Below are 19,915 nucleotides of genomic sequence, written 5' to 3'. Positions count from 1 at the left end.
TCTTTTGAAGTGTGGTGCTACAAAGATGCTGGAAGTTGGAAGGGAAGCTCATACCATTTAATACAGTCTGTGCATGTTTGACAGTGAAAGACAATTACAAGGTACTGAGCAAACTGCATGACAAGGACATACGTATAAACGAAAATAATTTTATTGACGAAAACATTTCACATTACAATCCATCAAGATCTACAGTTCCTGTTTCACATGCATTACGTATACACAGCACATCAATAAATATTTCAGTATCTGTATGTTACATTCATCATATGACAAATAGTGGAGTAAAATTTAATCTCACTAAGAACACCGTAACAAAATTTCAAGCTACCACTCCTCTGATTTTCAATCGTAAATGCATGAGAAACTCAGATTTTAGACTAGAAAGTTTTACCTTCAATCAAATTCTAAAAAGTTTTTGGGCTTTAAGTGTACTCATGCCCTAATTTTTCTTTTATCAATGAGCTGGTAATTTGTAAGATATTAGTTAACATTTACCCTGTCAATATAAACTGTAAATTAAAGCATTTTATTGGGTTCAGTTTCCTCATTTCTTATCTTTTAATGCATATCAAACATACTGTCTTTGAATTTGAAAAAAAAAAAAATCATACAGTTTATGAAAAAATCATTGCCCTTTAAGGGTAATTTATTTGAACAATGACTTAATATGCAAGTTACTTTTAGAAAACTTTAGATAGATACAAAACAAATTTTAGAATTATAGCCGGGAGAGAGAGTGTGGCAATCAGCAAATCACATGAATACAAATTAAACAAATGGACATCCAGGATGGAGTAATGACAATGTTATGGTAAGGATAGATTGCTACTCACCATACGGAGGAGACGCCACATTGCAGACAGGCACAACAAAAAAGACTGCTACACATTTGAGCTTTTAGCCACAAGGCCTCGGTGGCCAGAGACGTGATCATGTGCGTGAGTTGTGCTTGCGTGTATGTTTCTTATCTTAGGAGAATGCCTTGTTGCCAAAAGCTCCAATGTTTAACTGTCTTTTCGTTCTGCCTTTCTGCAACTGAACATCTACATGGGGAGCAGAAATCTATCCTTTCCATAATATTGTCATTAATAAAACAAAACAAAAAATCACAAATATATGCTACCAACATAAATGCACACATCAGTTATGTAAAAATAGGCAAAACATCCTATATCACAACTGTTGACCAGCTCTCAAACCACAAAATCAATACAAGTACACATATCAATTTTCTATTAATCGAATTTCTTTTGAAGATTTAAAATATTTGTATTTCCAGTAATTCACTGGTATTTAACAATCTATTAAAATGACATTTTAAAAAAGGTCAGAGAGAGAGAGAGAGAATTTTGTGTTAAACAACAACAGAAACCTGATAATACTGAAAACAACCCCATGCCGACCTTGGCAGGAACAATTTTAGGAGAGTATTGCGTCAATAGGCTGTACACCATATTCTGCCAACAAATGTAAATGTCATTTCCACACAAGAGAATGTGAAAACTAGTGCTGTACTGATCTGTAATGAGCAACTGCCTGGAGCTGGATAAGCTCACATTTTGGGCAAATTGCAAATTAGTTGAGAGATTATTAAGGCTTTCAATTAATTTTGTGTCACTTCATTAATGGGTTGTTACTGTATACACAGCACAATCTGACTGCACAACAATCCATATCTTTAATTAAAAAAAGGGAGGAAACAGATTACAGTCTTATGTGGTGTTTGTTTATTATGTGATCCTTAGAAAGAAAGATAAGCCACAATATTTAATACAAATCAAGACAAAACAATTGCTTCTCAGAAAAATAGCTACTGAGCAAACTTGTGCTATTAGAACAGTCACCAATAATTGTGTACCATCCATTAGAGCCAAGATGTTAAATAGAGGGAGAAAACTAGGTACTATCAACTGGGTGTACTTGGAACAGCAGATGTAACTTTGAACAAATTTTTTGTTTAAAGTATTGGCACCACTGATACAGGGATTTTGGAAAGTTTTTATACTTTTATGAATCTGTATTTCATGAGTGGCTGTAGTAATTGCTACATATTTCGAAGCCTGCTAAGTACTGATTCAACAATATTTAAAGGACAATGTTTTTGTTTTAAGTACAGGAGGTAATGTTAATTTTCACTCTTATGTTATTAAAGATAGAAGTTTTGTTTGCATGTCCTATCCTAACCTCCTTCGTGATTTATAGCTACAACGAAGTTCAATGTGGCCACTCAATTATTTTCATTCATTCTAAATGTGTTCATTATGTGTTACTTGGGACCATATCGAAGTTTGACAGGAAAGCACTGTAATACTTCCTTTTCATTTTCACAGTTTATTTCATCTCAAATCATTGAAATATGGGTAGGAGACGGTAAGAACCTTAGTCTTCAGAAAGCTGTAGAAAGATATGGAGTTCCAGAAAGTACTCAACAGAAAGATGAAGTACAGGAATGTGCGTAAATATGGCCACCTTCCCACTCTTAGCATTACAGAGGGATACGGTTTGTCGGAAAATCTTCAAGGAGCGGCAAAATGGGGCACCACTCTAATCAAACTTAATGTTAGCCTATTGTCAAAATAGGCTGATAAGAAGGGCTTCATAGAAATTAAATTTAATGTTAGCCTATTGTCAAAATAGTTTGATAAGAAGGGCTTCATAGAAATTAAATTTAATGTTAGCCTATTGTCAAAATAGTTTGATGAGAAGGGCTTCATAGAAATTGAAATTAATGTCTGGTGGACAATGGACAAAATTATTTTCAAACAGGAATAAAACTGAAGGTAGATTTTCTGAGAATGTGAAAAGATGGAAAGTTGCTGTTAAGTGTAGATGCAATAAAAACCATATTTTGAAGACTGAACGTTTCATTCAGTGGAATTCTGCAAAATGCTATATTGTATTATGACGAAATAAACATGGCAGATGGCTCGTGGAAGAAGAAAAGTCACTGTAAGAAGACAACGCAAGCATCCTGAAAATCATTGATAATTCAGAATCAAGCACATCAGTAATTTTTACTGGTACAGCATCTCGATATTGTCTCCCTAAATACACTGTGTATGAATCAGAACAGCTATACTATACGAGGATAGAAGGTGGACCAAAGGGAACTCCTTTTAATTGCTGAAGATCAGGGCCAAGATCGTTTGAGGGTGCAATTTTTGAGGACTGGTTTTACCTACAGCACTTCCATAGCTCAAAAAAGTATGTGATGGACCCAGTCATAATAGGAGATAAATTGGCAAGACATGTCAGTGACAATAACAGAAGAATGTGAGCAGATCATCATCATATGGCTTGTGCTCTTGCCTCCTAACACAACCTCATTTGAGTCTGCCTTTGGACCTAGTGATTTTTCCAGGAGGAAGTGAAATGGAGGGAGGTATTGGAGGAGTGGAAAGCAAAATATCATACCTCGCTCCTTAAAGATATTTTCAATGTCTTAAGAAAACTCTTGAGAAGTAATAGTGCTTCATAATGCAAAACCCGTTTAGTGGATTTGAAGCAAGTAACATAAATCCCATTGAATCACAAAAAGCCGTGACACACGTAGCACATAACTGAAGACCAAATGCAAAAATGAAATAATTCATTTGAAGGGTACCTCAAGGAAACCAGCAAAACATACAACTATGAAGAAGAGAGAAAAATTGGATATTTCTCCAGGATCAAGTGTGACATCTGATTTTTTTGAGACAGCAATAAGTTCTTCTGAAAAAGAGAAGGAGAAAAGCAAAAGGGGAAAAATTAAGTAGCAATAAGAGTTTACAGCATCCACCAAAGAGGGGGCTGAAAATCAACCTTCAGTTGGAGAAAAACAGGAAGAACATTATTCTCTTCAAGAATGTGAATTGCAAATGGTGGTGAACAGTAGAACTGAAACCCAGAATAATAATGTGAATGAAACTCTTGCACAAACACCAAATATTCAGCAGCAGTGTTTATCAGTTCAATGTGGAGATTTTGTTTAAGTTCAGTTGTTTATTAGTGAACAAAAAGACAGATCAACAAAAACTTCATTGGCACATTGCTAACAATGGATCACATGAATGCGAATTCATGAGGCATTATAAAGGAAACAACGTTTATTTTTTACAAATGATGACATTTCTGTAGTTTCTCTTGTTCAAATTTTATTATGCCAAAGGCAGTGAAGAGAGAAATGTCTTTCTGAGTGATAAGAACTAAATTTTATTAATGTTTCTTTTTTCTCACTTAATAAGGTTATTTTAAAATTTAGTAATGAAATTATTTTCAAAACATTTCCCGGTCCCTAATGTATTGAATATTATCATTTAGTTAAAACATTACAAGATTATATAACAAAATTGATGTTTCAAGCTTTCTGCCCCAATATAGCCAACCTGGGGAGTAACATGGGACAGAATAAAACCTTAACTTTCCTGTCCTGTAGTTCAAAAATGCAATTTTTCTGTAATTGTCAGTCAATAGTACTTCAAGTAGCTGGAAAGCAGATGAAAGTTTGCTTCTTGAACAACTGTCAGATTTTCTGTGTGCTTTCAAAATTTTAAAGTTTCTCAAGTACACCCAGTTGACAGTATTTGGCTTGATAAAATCATGTCAAAACAGTCACTCCCATATATGTGGTAAACAGGTGTTGCTAGCAGTTCTCAGAAGTAAGGGAAGGTGGTTGAAGGTCAGAACAGGAGACTAAACAATATCAACTGACTACACCAAACCACACATCCTCTACTTTAGCATTCTGTCCTCTAGTTACATAAACCTACTTAAGACCAAATATTACAGTTTGTATGATTTTCTTTTGTAAATTAACTCTCAAGAACATATGGTGGAGTGCTTATTAAACAACAATTACAGAGTAACCCTGCTCTGACATTCTCAGAATTAACACTTTCCCACCGTTTATGATAATTTTTTATCACTCCCATCAAATTTCCTATGTTTACAATGTTAATTAGCTCCTGATTTTGCATTAACATTTTTAATTTTCCCGTGATTTACACTTGATGAAACACTGGTGGAGAAAAAGTTGACTTAATTGATATGAAATGACACTCCTGTGGTGCTGGCTTTCAAGTGAAGCTTACTAAATTATGTGCACAAGTGTGACACCAGGGCACTGTACTCAAATCTGAATCAGTGGAAACTGAGCAATTCGTGTTTTATCTTCTACCATTTCCAAGCTCTACTTGGTGTGATGGCTAATGGGAGTAATTATGTTTGTTCAAATAATGACCGACCATGACAATTTTTAAACTAACTCTAATGCGGATGTGCAAGTTTGTGATCATGACACCTCTAACACATATTTCCCGTGTTTCATTGTTTGTTCGCTTGCAGCACTTGTTCACACCTTTTCACATTTTGCATTACTCAAATGTTTATGGTTCAATTAATGACACACTGCACGAGATACACATTTTTTCATTCATATCAAAATGTGTTTTGAGAATTTATTCCCATCGTCCAGTGCAAATCCTTATGTATTTACAACATCAAAAATATGACTACAGCACAAGGGAATCAGAACAGCACATAGGCAAACGTCAAACAAAATACTTACGTCAATTTACAGATGACAATGAATTCTCAAAAAGCACTGTGTTACACATGAAAAAAATAAAACTGGTGCACTGATTCATTCTTAAATAATTAATGACAACTGCAGACGTTCCAAAAACATTGATTATAATGAATGAAATTAAGTCACATTTCTACATCCCACACAGTTACCAGTTCTAGTCGCATCAGTGGCTGATGATAGTACAAAATTCAGATGGCCTTTAATGGATTATAAACAAGTCCCTGACAAGTATTTTTTATGCCTATTATCTACATATATCATACATAAACAACAAAAATGCGAGGGGGAGGGGGAGAACATAAAAGTAGCTTTCTGCTTAAAAGTTATTTCTCGTATTTTACACCATTTTTTAAAGTTCCTTGAAAAGGGTAAAAGTGAGATTTCACTGTATATGGTTATTCCACTTACATAAATCCAGAGTGTAAACACATAATGGCTATAAACTGTGAGAATAGTTATTGGACCTATGACAGACTGCCTCCACAGGTGACAGTGGCAGTCATCTGTCAAATGTAACAACACATCACAGGATACAATTACTGTTTGGATAACCACAATGCTTTATGCATCATCTTGTTAAAGTTATGCCAGTACTTTCAAATTTAAAATTGCAAATCACACTTTCCACTTCCAGTACTGTGTCCTTCAGACACTAATTTCTAGATGTCCTTCACATGACATGTGGAACCTCAAGTACTTCCCAGGTGCTTGAAGGATCCCTTATTGCTGTTTCAGATCATCATGAATGACTCAAGGCTAGGGCTACAAATTAAAATAATCACTTTTTAAAGATTTCATTGTACTTAAAGCAGCCAGACACAAAGATAACGCTATCTCGCACTGCACAACATATGATGGCAGTCCAAGTGTAGGGTAGAACAGTAAAGTTGTATCACAGTTTTTAGCTTTTTTTCGTGAACTTAATCACATTAAGAACTCATTTTTAAAGTGAAAACTGTGTACTAATTTTTAACAAAGTATATGTGAACCAAAGGAGAACAGTATGTCGGAGTTGGCAATATAACTACAAGTAACAGTTTACAGTCTTTCTCTGAGTGAAGACAGACAGACAGACAGACAGACAGACAGACAGACACACACACACACACACACACACACACACACACACACACAACCTTATCTCAAAATGTTCAGAAATTTACAAATGTATAACATGGCCCACAAATTACATTTTCATTCAAGGTAAACTATGTGTGACAGATTTGGGTCAAACAAGTTCTTAAACAATGCTGTAGCAAGTTATACATTGATAAAATACACCAGAAATAAATTTGTTTTCAGTCTGTAGCCTCACTCCGCTCTTGGACAGCCCACTGCTGCACTACTTCTTGGCTTGCTTCCTCGCAGGCTGCTGTCGCGTGCCTTTCTTCTTAGCACTACCACCTCCACCACTGTATTTCGCTGCCAGGTGGTCGAAGAACGCGTCAGCGTCGACAGTCCTCTGGGCGTGCTTAGCCTGGATTATGGCTCGTAGTCCTTCTTCCCCGTCATCCATATTCATTTCCACCTTCATTTTCTCTGCCTCTTGTGCTTCTTTTTCCCACTTTAAAAATTTGAAAGGGGTTACTGTACATATGAATGTAGTGGAAAGCACCCAAAAATCTACAGAAAAATGAAAGCAAACACTTCTTTAACCCTCTATGAACAAGCTTGACAAATTTGTAACATGTTGCCGTATTTTTGTAGCGAGAAGAATCGTCTCACTGTCACCATGCGTAGTAGATTCTTAACACTTTAAATGAAAGTACACAGGAGAAATTGCACTGCACTGTGAGAATTTCACCAACTACTAGGACAGCCGCATCTTGTGAGTTCAGTGTAGCATGGACGTGTGTATTGCAGCTGGGGTTATATATTTTTAATGATCTTGAAAACTTAAGTTAAAACCACATCACAGAGGTAACTGTGAGATATCTTGATAAAGGTTTTTAATAAACATTACCCACAGAATCTGAGATGGTATTTTTTAGACATCACAACTTAGGCATTCACAAGCGATCTCTTTTTCTCAGTATTTTATGAAAAGAGGAATTTTGTCACTTGCGAGGCTGATGGAGGGAGTGATTGTTTCATCAGTGCTTCCTCTAGTGACACCATTAAATAAGGTGAACTGACTGGACAGGAAGGCCAAAGAAAGGCCTGAAGTCAGTTGTTCCACCAATTATTCTACTCTGTGATGTTTGTACGGGAGGAGCAGATCTGTGAGATTCAGTAATCACTTTATATAGAATCAACATCAGATTGAAGAAGTACTACCATCAGCTATTTTTCCACTTCCTTCATACGAAGGTAGTAAATGTGTGGATACTGCAGAGGGGGGACTAACTCTCTGTACACCCCAAAATAAGCAGAGGTAATTTTGTTAGTTCAAAGCTGAAATAGCTGATACCCTGCATAAAATGAACAAGGATGTTTAGTGGGAGATAGAGAAGACCTTTAAGCATAGATACTGAATATGCAAAGAATAAGAAAATAATGCATGCATAAGAACCGGTTAGCTTAAAGGTTGTTCGTCAAGACAATGTTGGACATGGCCAATTGTGTGTGAAAAGAGGTACATGCAAGATGCCAAACTGCAAAGAAAGTACATTATTGGGCAGAACTGGAATGTTAGTTTGAGCATTGAAAATATACATATATATAGCTGCAAAATATATTATATAAAATATGACTATGTACATTCACCAATATACGTACATCGTGACCCTTAAGTGACAAATATGGCATTTAGAATCTTTTCTTTATTAATTCATAATTCTGTCCATAGAAGGTTAATGAGCAATAATAGTCAATGGCAACCATCCCATTTAAAGCCCAATACATAACAAAGAACAGTTTACTAAGAAGATAAAATCTTATCTTGTTATAAAATTTACGAGGTATTAAAAATGAAACAACAAAGTCTGAGCAATGGGGAAGCAGAAAAATATGTTTTTTCTGTCAGTCAATTGCAGAAATATTTAGTGTGAAATTAATCAAGAAACTAATTGTAGAAATGAAAGTACAAAAACATGCATTTCATTAAATGGCAACAGCGTAGGCAAACACACAAGAAAGTTGTACACAAAGCTTAATCAAAGATGCTGAATCTTAGTGGGGTACATTGGGTAACCAATGAAGAGGTATGGAATTTAATCAGGAAGAAATTAACTTCACTGTACACACTGATTACAAAATGGGGATTATGTTTGTATGACACATTCTGGAGCATCAAGAAATTCGTAGCTGGCTAATGGAGGGAAGTGTGAGGGGCAAGAATTTTTAGAGAGAAACTACAGCAAGCAGGTACAAAAGAATGTAGGTTACTGTAATTTTGCAGTTATTACGAGATTTGCACATGACAAGACTGGCCTGGGGAGCTGCATTACACCAGCCTTTGGACTGACGGCTGCAACGGATGGTAATCAACTGTGCACCTAATTCAGAACAAAGCCTAATTCAGGATACACTGTCAGCTACAGCTTAGAAATAACACACCTTATGTTGCTTTATACCATATTATTAGGGACCTGAAAAGTCCACATCTGCAATTAATGCGAATACAGATACAAATTCTACCTCAAAATGCAAAATAAACAAACAAATACCATTTCACCAGATGTAAAACACCAGTAAGCAAAACTAGGTTATATTTTCAATACTTGGGTGACGAAAATAGAGCTTACTCTGATGAAATATTTCAGCTGGAATGCAATCCAGTGACCTACCCTTCCTCCTGCTTCAACCCCCCCCCCCTTTCACCCTGTTACACCACCACCCCACCACACCCAAATTTCATCCCTTAATACAACCCTACTGCACTTAAAAATGGTACACACATTTAATATTTTTCTTAATCAATGTCATTTAAATATAAAACACAAATTCTATTCAGCTCCAGCTTAATAAGCTTATCTGAGAAAGTATTTTCCTCATACAAATATTGAAAATATAACCTAGTTTTCCTTACTGGTATTTTACATCTGGTAAAACCCCACGAGAGAGAGAGAGAATCCATGCATGCGAATGCAACTACGTATCAGTGCACCTGCACTCAAAGTTAAGCTCTGGAGGCACAAAGTGCGGATGCTTAAATAGTCTCTCATAAAATACACATATACATTTCTCTGGTTGCTAAAATTCGAAAATTAATGTAATACAGACATTTTACCAAGACACTTTTAAGTGGTGGGTGTTTTAAATTAGGACTGCATAAGATACTGGTAAATAATTTTCGGAGGGTACTTAACGAGAGGTCATCATTTGTTTACATTTGTAGCCGACTTCAACGTTACATTGTATCCGCAATGCATACTACAGCAAGTTAGCTAATACACTACAAAATCTGTCAGCATATTCTGCCAATCAAGTTTTCCCCTTATGAGAGCATTTATGTAAAATATGTTCCTGTTAACAATGGCTGATAAAATGCGGAAATTGGTAGTCCTAGAGAAAAAAATGAATAGGACTTTTTTTTTTAAGAAATGCGATGCAGTTTAATTTTGTACTGGGGAACATTTTTGCTAAAGTCATGGTTTTTGAGTTGTTCGAGAAAAACATAAAAGTTACCTCTAAACATTTTTTTCCAAAACAATCTATGCTCGCTTTCCTTCTTCTCACTATTTGATCTTTCAGCAACTGATTTTTTTTCTGTTGAGAAGCAGCAGCCTTTTTCCCCTGATGAACTAGCCCAGTCAACGAAATCAAGAAATGTAAATTAGAGGGGAAACTCAACATACTAAAAATCTTTACCAATGGGTTCTGAGCATTGGCGTGCATGGGGGATGGGAGCTATACATATGGAATGGTTGTTTATGCTTGCAGTAATCATTAAAAGCCATTTCCTGAAACTTTGTAAGCAGGCTTTCTTGGGAATCTTCAAGAGTCTGCCAGTTCAGGTTCTTCAGCATATCCCTGTCTCTTCCATGGATCAAACAAACCCTGCCCACCTCTTTACACATTCAATATCCCCTGTTAGTCCTATTTGGTACGGGTCCCACACACTTCAGCAATATTCCAGAATGGGTTGCACGTGTGATCTGTAAGCAATCTCCTTTTTAGATTGACTGAACTTCCCCTGCATTCAGCCAGTAAACCACAGTCTACCACCTGCTTTATCGAAGAATGAACCTATGTGATCATTCCATTTCATATCCCTGTAAATTGTTACACCCTGGTATTTGTATGAGACGGCCAATTCCAACTGTGACTCATTGAAATTATAGTCATAGGATACTGCACCTTTTTGTTTTGTGAAGAGCACAATTTTACATTACTAAACATTTAAATCAAGTGCCAATCTTTGTACCACCTTGAAATCTTATCAAGACCTCACTGAATATCTATGCAGCCTCAGACAGTACTTCCCTATAGACAACTGCATCATCTGCAAAAATTATGAGGCTACTATTAATATTGCCCAAAGGTCACTAATACGCAACACGACCAGCAAGGGTCCCAACACACTTCCCTGAGGCGTGCCAAACGTTAAATCCGACGACTCTCCAGCCAAGATAACATGCTGCGTCCTCCCTAACAGAAAGTCCACAATCCAGTCAAATTTCATTTGATACGCCATGTGAGCATACTTTTGACAATAAGAGTAGGTGTGTTATTTAGTCAAATGCTTTTCTGGAATTGAGAAATACCACATTATCTGACTTCCTCCATCCAAAGCTTTCAATGTGTCATGTCATAAAAGTGAAAGTTAGGTTTCGCTTGATCGATGCTTTTGGAATCTGAGCTGGTTGGCATAGAGGTGGTCATTCTATTCGAGATCTCAATGTTTGACTCAGAATATATTCCAAGACTCCACAACAAATTGATGCAAGGATATTGGACAGTAGTTTTGTTAATCACTTCTACTACCCTTCTTGTAGGCAAGCGTGACCTGTGCTTTTTCCACAACCTGGGCACAGTTTTTTGTTTGAGGGATGTGCAACAGATTACAGTTAGAAGAGGGGCTACCCCAGTCGCAAATTCAGTATAGAATCTGGTAGGTATTCCATTAGGCTGGGCCCTGGAGATCTGTTCAGTTTAACAATTTCAGCTGTTTCTTAACACCACTGACACAAACTTATTTCAATCATCTTTTCTGTAGTATGAGAATTAAATTGAGTCAATTTTTCTGCGTTTTCATTTGCAAAGGAACATTTAAAAACTGTGTGAAGCATTATAGCTTTTGCTTTCCTGCCCTCTATTTCAGTTCCTGTCCCATTCACTAGTGACTGGACACTAACTTTTGTGCCACTAACAGCCTTTACACATGTCCTGAATTTCCTCGGTTCTGTGAAAGATCATTGGACAATATTCTGCTACAGTAGTGATCAAATGCTTCAAACAATGCTCTTTTGGCTGCCAAACGCATTTCATTCAGAATCTATTCATCCATAACCCTATGGTTTTTCAACTTGAGCTATAACTCCTACAAATTCTCCTGCCCTGCACTAAAATTTCAAGTTCCTCATTGACATAACACTACTGTTTTTTTATTTAGTTTACTGAACACATATATCCTACCTGTTTTAGTTGCTCTTTGTAATTCATTGACCATTTTCCCACAACTGTCATGGTCACTGATACCAGTTTCAATGTGGATATGCTCAACAAGGTCAAGTCTATTTGTAGCCTAAGAGCTGATATTTCCACAGCTGTCTTGTGACAGCCAGAGCGAGAGCACCAGCAGCAGCGAGTACTGTTTGTATAAAGCGTTTATTTTGCATTTTGTTTACGACCTTCCACTAAGGAAGGGATTCTATTTGTGTTTATCTGCTCTGCATAGTAACTAACAGTTCTTGATAAAACTTTACGTAGTTTTCGTGTTAGATTTCTTAGTGTTTTCTTGATCGTTTAGAACAGAAAGCGCCCTAAAACCGTCTTTTGTTTGTTTTGCGGCCATTAGCCACTAGTCACTTGAATCAGCAGTTGTCTTGTGACAGCCAGAGCGAGAGCACCAGCAGCAGCGAGTACTGTTTGTATAAAGCGTTTATTTTGCATTTTGTTTACGACCTTCCACTAAGGAAGGGATTCTATTTGTGTTTATCTGCTCTGCATAGTAACTAACAGTTCTTGATAAAACTTTACGTAGTTTTCGTGTTAGATTTCTTAGTGTTTTCTTGATCGTTTAGAACAGAAAGCGCCCTAAAACCGTCTTTTGTTTGTTTCGCGGCCGTTAGCCACTAGTCACTTGAATCAGCAGTTGTCTTGTGAAAGCCAGAGCGAGAGCACCAGCAGCAGCGAGTACTGTTTGTATAAAGCGTTTATTTTGCATTTTGTTTACGACTATCCACTAAGGAAGGGATTCTATTTGTGTTTATCTGCTCTGCATAGTAACTAACAGTTCTTGATAAAACTTTACGTAGTTTTCGTGTTAGATTTCTTAGTGTTTTCTTGATCGTTTAGAACAGAAAGCGCCCTAAAACCGTCTTTTGTTTGTTTCGCGGCCGTTAGCCACTAGTCACTTGAATCAGCAGTTGTCTTGTGACAGCCAGAGCGAGAGCACCAGCAGCAGCGAGTACTGTTTGTATAAAGCGTTTTCGTACTTATTTGCTGCGCTTAGCTTTTAAATAGTTTTTCTGGGAAAACCTAGTGTAGTTTTCGCGTCTCGTATTTCAGTGAGTGTTTCTTGATTATCAGAGTAGCTCATCAGAAGATTATCTTGGGAATTTGTCACCGTATAGAGTAGGGTAAACATAGTCATGTGTAGGGACTGTGGTTGTTGTGAGCGGACGCAAGGAGAATTGGCCACTCTTCGGGGGCAGGTGGAGGCTTTGTCTGTTAGGCTCATCGAGCTCGAGGCGCAGGCGTCGGCTCGTAGTGGCGTTGGGGCAACTGTGGTGAGACCTATGCCTACTTCGGTGGCCTTGGAATCACATGGAACCCCTGATGTCGCTGCGTCTTCCGGCAGTGAGCATCTTACCGGTCAGCCATCACTCCAGGGTGAATGGCGGACAGTGGTGGGCTCGCGCGTGCCTGGCCGAAAGGCGAAGATGGGATCTGGCCGCGTGGCAGCTGCCTTACCCCTTTCCAACAGGTACGGGGTGCTTCCTAGTGGTGATGACATCGTTTCCGAGCCACCACAGGATGCCTCGCCTGTTGGGCCAGTGGCCGATTCTCCGGCAAGGTCCCGACAGTCACAGAGGGCGGGCCTATTAGTTATAGGGAGCTCCAACGTTAGGCGGGTTATGGAGCCCCTCAGGAAAATAGCGGGTAGGTCGGGGAAGAATGCCAGTGTGCACTCGGTGTGCTTGCCGGGGGGTCTCGTCCGTAATGTGGATGAGGCCCTTCCGGCAGCTATTGAACGCACTGGGTGTGACCGGCTGCAGATAGCAGCACATGTCGGAACGAATGACGCCTGCCGCTTGGGTTCTGAGGCCATCCTTGGTTCCTTCCGGCGGCTGGCTGATCTGGTGAAGACAACCAGCATCGCACGCGGAGTGCAAGCTGAGCTTAATATCTGCAGCATAGTGCCCAGACTCGATCGCGGTCCTCTGGTTTGGAGCCGTGTGGAGGGTCTAAACCAGAGGCTCAGACGACTCTGCGACTATAATGGTTGCAAATTCATCGACCTCCGTTATTGGGTGGAGAACTGTAGGGCCCCCCTAGACAGGTCAGGCGTGCACTACACACCGGAAGCAGCTACTAGGGTAGCAGAGTACGTGTGGCGTGCACACGGGGTTTTTTTAGGTTAGAGGGACCCCCCCTTGGGCGAAACGATAAAATACCTGACGGCTTACCAGAGAGGACATTATCATCGTTGATAAAGAACGTCCGTCCTCAGAGACCAAAAACAGGAAAAGTTAACGTAATATTGGTAAACTGCAGGAGTATCCAGGGCAAGGTTCCTGAATTAGTATCTCTTATTGAAGGAAATAGTGCGCATATAGTATTAGGAACGGAAAGTTGGTTAAAACCGGAAGTGAACAGTAACGAAATCCTAGACACAGAATGGAATATATACCGCAAGGATAGGATAAACGCCAATGGTGGAGGAGTATTTATAGCAGTAAAGAATTCAATAATATCCAGTGAAGTTATTAGCGAATGCGAATGTGAAATAATCTGGGTTAAGTTAAGTATCAAAGGTGGGTCAGATATGATAGTCGGATGCTTCTATAGACCACCTGCATCAGCAACCGTAGTAGTTGAGCGCCTCAGAGAGAACCTGCAGAACGTCGTGAAGAAGTTTCGTGATCATACTATTGTAATAGGGGGAGACTTCAATCTACCAGGTATAGAATGGGATAGTCACACAATCAGAACTGGAGCCAGGGACAGAGACTCTTGTGACATTATCCTGACTGCCTTGTCCGAGAATTACTTCGAGCAGATAGTTAGAGAACCAACTCGTGAAGCTAACGTTTTAGACCTCATAGCAACAAATAGACCGGAACTTTTCGACTCCGTGAATGTAGAAGAGGGTATCAGTGATCATAAGTCAGTGGTTGCATCAATGACTACAAGTGTAATAAGAAATGCCAAGAAAGGAAGGAAAATATATTTGCTTAACAAGAGTCATAGGGCACAAATCGCAGAATATCTGAGTGACCACCATCAAACGTTCATTTCTGAGGAAGAGGATGTGGAACAAAAATGGAAAAAATTCAGAAACATCGTCCAGTACGCCTTAGATAAGTTCGTACCGACTAAGGTCCAAAGCGAGGGGAAAGATCCACCGTGGTATAACAATCCTGTACGAAAGGTACTACGGAAACAAAGAAAGCTTCATCATAGGTTTAAGAGTAGTCGAATCATAGCTGATAAGGAAAAGCTGAACGAAGCGAAAAAGAGCGTAAAGAGAGCAATGAGAGAAGCATTCAACGAATTTGAACATAAAACATTGGCAAACAATCTAAACAAGAACCCTAAAAAGTTTTGGTCATATGTAAAATCGGTAAGCGGATCTAAATCCCCTATTCAGTCACTCGTTGACCACGATGGCACCGAAACAGAGGACGACCGAAGAAAGGCAGAAATACTGAATTCAGTGTTCCGAAACTGTTTCACTGCGGAAAATCGTAACACGGTCCCTGACTTCAGCCGTCGCATGGACGCCAAAATGGAAAATATTGAAATAAACGATATCGGAATTGAAAAACAACTGCTATCACTTAGTAGCGGAAAAGCATCCGGACCAGACGAGATACCCTTAAGATTCTACAGTGATTATGCTAAAGAACTTGCCCCCTTTCTATCAGCAATTTATCGTAGATCGCTGGAAGAAAGCGCAGGTCGTTCCCATTTTCAAGAAGGGTCATAAATCAGATGCGAATAATTATAGGCCTATTTCGCTTACGTCAATCTGTTGTAGAATAATGGAACATGTTTTGTGTTCTCGTATTATGACGTTCTTAGATAATACAAATCTCCTTCATCATAACCAACATGGATTCCGCAAACAGATCATGTGAAACTCAGCTCGCCCTATTTGCCCAAGAAATTCACAGTGCCGTAGACACTGGCGAGCAGATTGATGCCGTATTCCTGGACTTCAGGAAGGCATTTGATACGGTTCCGCACTTACGTTTAGTGAAAAAAATACGAGCTTACGGAATATCGGACCAAGTTTGTGATTGGATTCAGGATTTCCTAGAAGAAAGAACACAACATGTCATTCTTAACGGTTCAAAATCTGCAGATGTAGAGGTAATTTCGGGAGTACCGCAGGGAAGCGTGATAGGACCTTTATTGTTTACAATATACATAAATGACTTAGTTGACAACATCGGTAGCTCCGTGAGGCTATTTGCAGATGACACGGTTGTCTACAAGAAAGTAGCAACATCAGAAGACTCGTACGTACTCCAGGAGGACCTGCAGAGGATTAATGCATGGTGCGACAGCTGGCAGCTTTCCCTAAACGTAGATAAATGTAATATAATGCGCATACATAGGGGCAGAAATCCATTCCAGTACGATTATGCCATAGGTGGTAAATCATTGGAAGCGGTAACGACCGTAAAATACTTAGGAGTTACTATCCGGAGCGATCTGAAGTGGAATGATCACATAAAACAAATAGTGGGAAAAGCAGGCGCCAGGTTGAGATTCATAGGAAGAATTCTAAGAAAATGTGACTCATCGACGAAAGAAGTAGCTTACAAAACGCTTGTTCGTCCGATTCTTGAGTATCGCTCATCAGTATGGGACCCTTACCAGGTTGGATTAATAGAAGAGATAGACATGATCCAGCGAAAAGCAGCGCGATTCGTCATGGGGACATTTAGTCAGCGCGAGAGCGTTACGGAGATGCTGAACAAGCTCCAGTGGCGGACACTTCAAGAAAGGCGTTACGCAATACGGAGAGGTTTATTATCGAAATTACGAGAGAGCACATTCCGGGAAGAGATGGGCAACATATTACTACCGCCGACATATATCTCGCGTAATGATCACAACGAAAAGATCCGAGAAATTAGAGCAAATACGGAGACTTACAAGCAGTCGTTCTTCCCACGCACAATTCGTGAATGGAACAGGGAAGGGGGGATCAGATAGTGGTACAATAAGTACCCTCCGCCACACACCGTAAGGTGGCTCGCGGAGTATAGATGTAGATGTAGATTTCAGTTCCTGTCCCATTCACTAGTGACTGGACACTAACTTTTGTGCCACTAACAGCCTTTACACATGTCCTCAATTTCCTCGGTTCTGTGAAAGATCATTGGACAATATTCTGCTACAGTAGTGATCAAATGCTTCAAACAATGCTCTTTTGACTGCCAAACACATTTCATTCAGAATCTATTCATCCATAACCCTATGGTTTTTCAACTTGAGCTATAACTCCTACAAATTCTCCTGCCCTGCACTAAAATTTCAAGTTCCTCATTGACATAACACTACTGTTTTTTTATTTAGTTTACTGAACACATATATCCTACCTGTTTTAGTTGCTCTTTGTAATTCATTGACCATTTTCCCACAACTGTCATGGTCACTGATACCAGTTTCAATGTGGATATGCTCAACAAGGTCAAGTCTATTTGTAGCCTAAGAGCTGATATTTCCATCATGACTGGGGTTCTGAACCATCTGTTCTATATAGTTTTTAGATGTATTTAGTAATGTTTATCAGTATATCTTGTCAGGCCCATCTCAAATAAAACTAATTTTCTCAATTGACTATGGGGTGACTGAAGTCACCACCGATAATTACAGTATGATTAAGAAACTTAAGAACAAGTGAAATGAGGTTTTCCCTAAAGTTTTCAGTTACATTTGGAAATGAGTCCAGTGATAGAAGATTCAAATTACAGGTTTATGCCCACCCCTGTTACTGAGTCTAGCCCAAACAATCTCATATGGCTGGTCGAATCTCTATCACAGTGGATCTGAATGTCTCTACTGGGACAAATACACCTCCTCCATTCGCCTGTTACACTATTCTTTCAATATATACCTAAAATTCCCCAAGTATCTCAGTGCTGTAAACATCAAGTTTCAACCAGCTTTCTGTACCTGTATATGTAAGGTTTACTGTTTTGTAGGAGCACTTTCAACTCTGGTACTGGCACTTTGCTGTGAATGCTTTGGTGATTAACCTCTAGTATTTTAACACTGCCACCTGCCGACACCACAGTGGTGTCGTGCACGAAAAAGTGGTCAACGGCCGGCGACACCACAGTGGTATTGTGTGCACTGTATCGCTCATTGGCCGGCAACACCAGTGGTGTCGTGAGCATAGTATCGCGCAGTGGCTGGTGACAGCACTTTAGTACCTTTTTCATTCTGTTGGTGTTTTGTTTAGGTAACAATAAGTTACACACATCAACAAGTTTTTTGTTTTTACAAGTACTTGTGCACTTTCATTATGGCACACGAAAGAGACAATATAATTATTTACGATGAATGCACAGACATCTTGTCTGATGTTCCGGACGACTTGGCCGATTAAAAGAAGAAATCGGATATAAAAAAAATGAAAGTGAAGCAGAATCGTGAAAAGACTGTGAAATATGTCCAAGAAGAATCTGGTCTCCTCTACTCTACCATTATAAGGAATAACACAGAATCTTACACACTAGAAGTGGTCTCATGTTCACTTTAAAACATCTGAACAATGAAGATCTTGCTATTATGCAAGCCAAGTCTATAAAATCTAGCATGCAAAATACTGCAACAGTGTCTACTGCAAAGGCTTGCCCATACCACAAACCAGTTTCACATTATCTTTTGGCTGTGAGGAAATGATTATTATATTTTATCAATAATAACTGGTAGCAGTCAACCACTTTAATCATACTTAACACAAATCAACAACATGTTTAGAGTGACAGTGCGCTCATCAAGTTATCACAACTTGACACGTCGTTAACACTGAACTGACAACACATCTGATGATGATTATGATTGGGGATTGTGGGGTGCTCAGCTGTGCGGTTATCAGCGCACCGTCTTTCAGTCCAATCTTCCACTTGCATGAATGATTATGAAATGATGAGGACAACACAAACACCCAGTCATCTCTATAACACCTCTGTAGTGTTCATGAAATAAAATACGCACACATTGGACTACAGTCCTCATTTAATGTCTATCTCCTAAATAATGCAAAAGCATTATTAGATTTTCAGTATTTCACCATAGCAGAATCACTGAGAAGTGGAAAAACTTATCCAAATTAAAATGTACCTGCGGCGACTGGCACAAACCAGTCAAAGTGGTCCCATTGGTTCTTGACACACTGGGACCATCGCCAAAAGATGTTAGGGGCACTTTTAAACCATTGGCACTGACATAATATCCGTCTAAAACTAAGAAACTCTACCCGAACAGGCCACAAACACCCAACAGAAAGGATTGGCCGCAGTGTCACCCACCGGCATCACTGGATGCGGATATGGAAGGGCAGGTGATCAGCACACCAATCTTATGGCTGTATGTCAGTTTATGAGACTGGAGCTGCTACTTCTCAATCAAGTAGCTCCTCAGTTTTGCCTCACAAGGGCTGGATGCACCCCACTTGCTAACTGTGTTCGGCAGAATTGAAACTGTGAGGACAGGTCGAGAGTCACGCTTGGGTAGCTCAGACAGTAGAGCACTTTCCCGTGAAAGGCAAAGGCCCTGATTTCAAGTCTCTGTCCGGCACACAGTTTTAATCTGCCAGGAAGTTTCACATCACCGCACACGCTCCTGCACAGTGAAAATTTTATTTTGGAATCATCAGTTAACTCTCTGAAGTGTCGCATATGTAATGTAGATGGTAACTGTTGTTTTTGTTTCAGCTCTATATATCATTCCTGCCTTACTTAAAATATATCGTGTTCTTGATGGTGGTAATTTGATGTGGTGTTTAATTCATTCTGATAGGTCGAGTTAATGTAATGGTCCATACAGCACGAGGAG

At 39.1% G+C, this 19,915-nt stretch overlaps 1 protein-coding gene across 1 annotated transcript in view; it reads right to left on the bottom strand.

Moving 5' to 3' along the window:
• Nucleotides 1–583: 583 nt before the first annotated feature.
• Nucleotides 584–19,915, bottom strand: part of LOC124718822 (dnaJ homolog subfamily C member 9) — a 33,827-nt gene continuing 14,495 nt past the window's right edge. The window contains exon 5 of the mRNA XM_047244441.1: nucleotides 584–7,133. Coding sequence (XP_047100397.1) covers nucleotides 6,912–7,133 — 222 coding nt within the window. The 3' untranslated portion in view covers nucleotides 584–6,911. The remainder of the gene's footprint in view (nucleotides 7,134–19,915) is intronic.

The sequence above is a fragment of the Schistocerca piceifrons genome, chromosome 10, assembly GCF_021461385.2.
Source record: "Schistocerca piceifrons isolate TAMUIC-IGC-003096 chromosome 10, iqSchPice1.1, whole genome shotgun sequence".
NCBI lineage: Eukaryota > Metazoa > Arthropoda > Insecta > Orthoptera > Acrididae > Schistocerca > Schistocerca piceifrons.
This window is presented reverse-complemented; position numbering and strand designations above follow the sequence as displayed.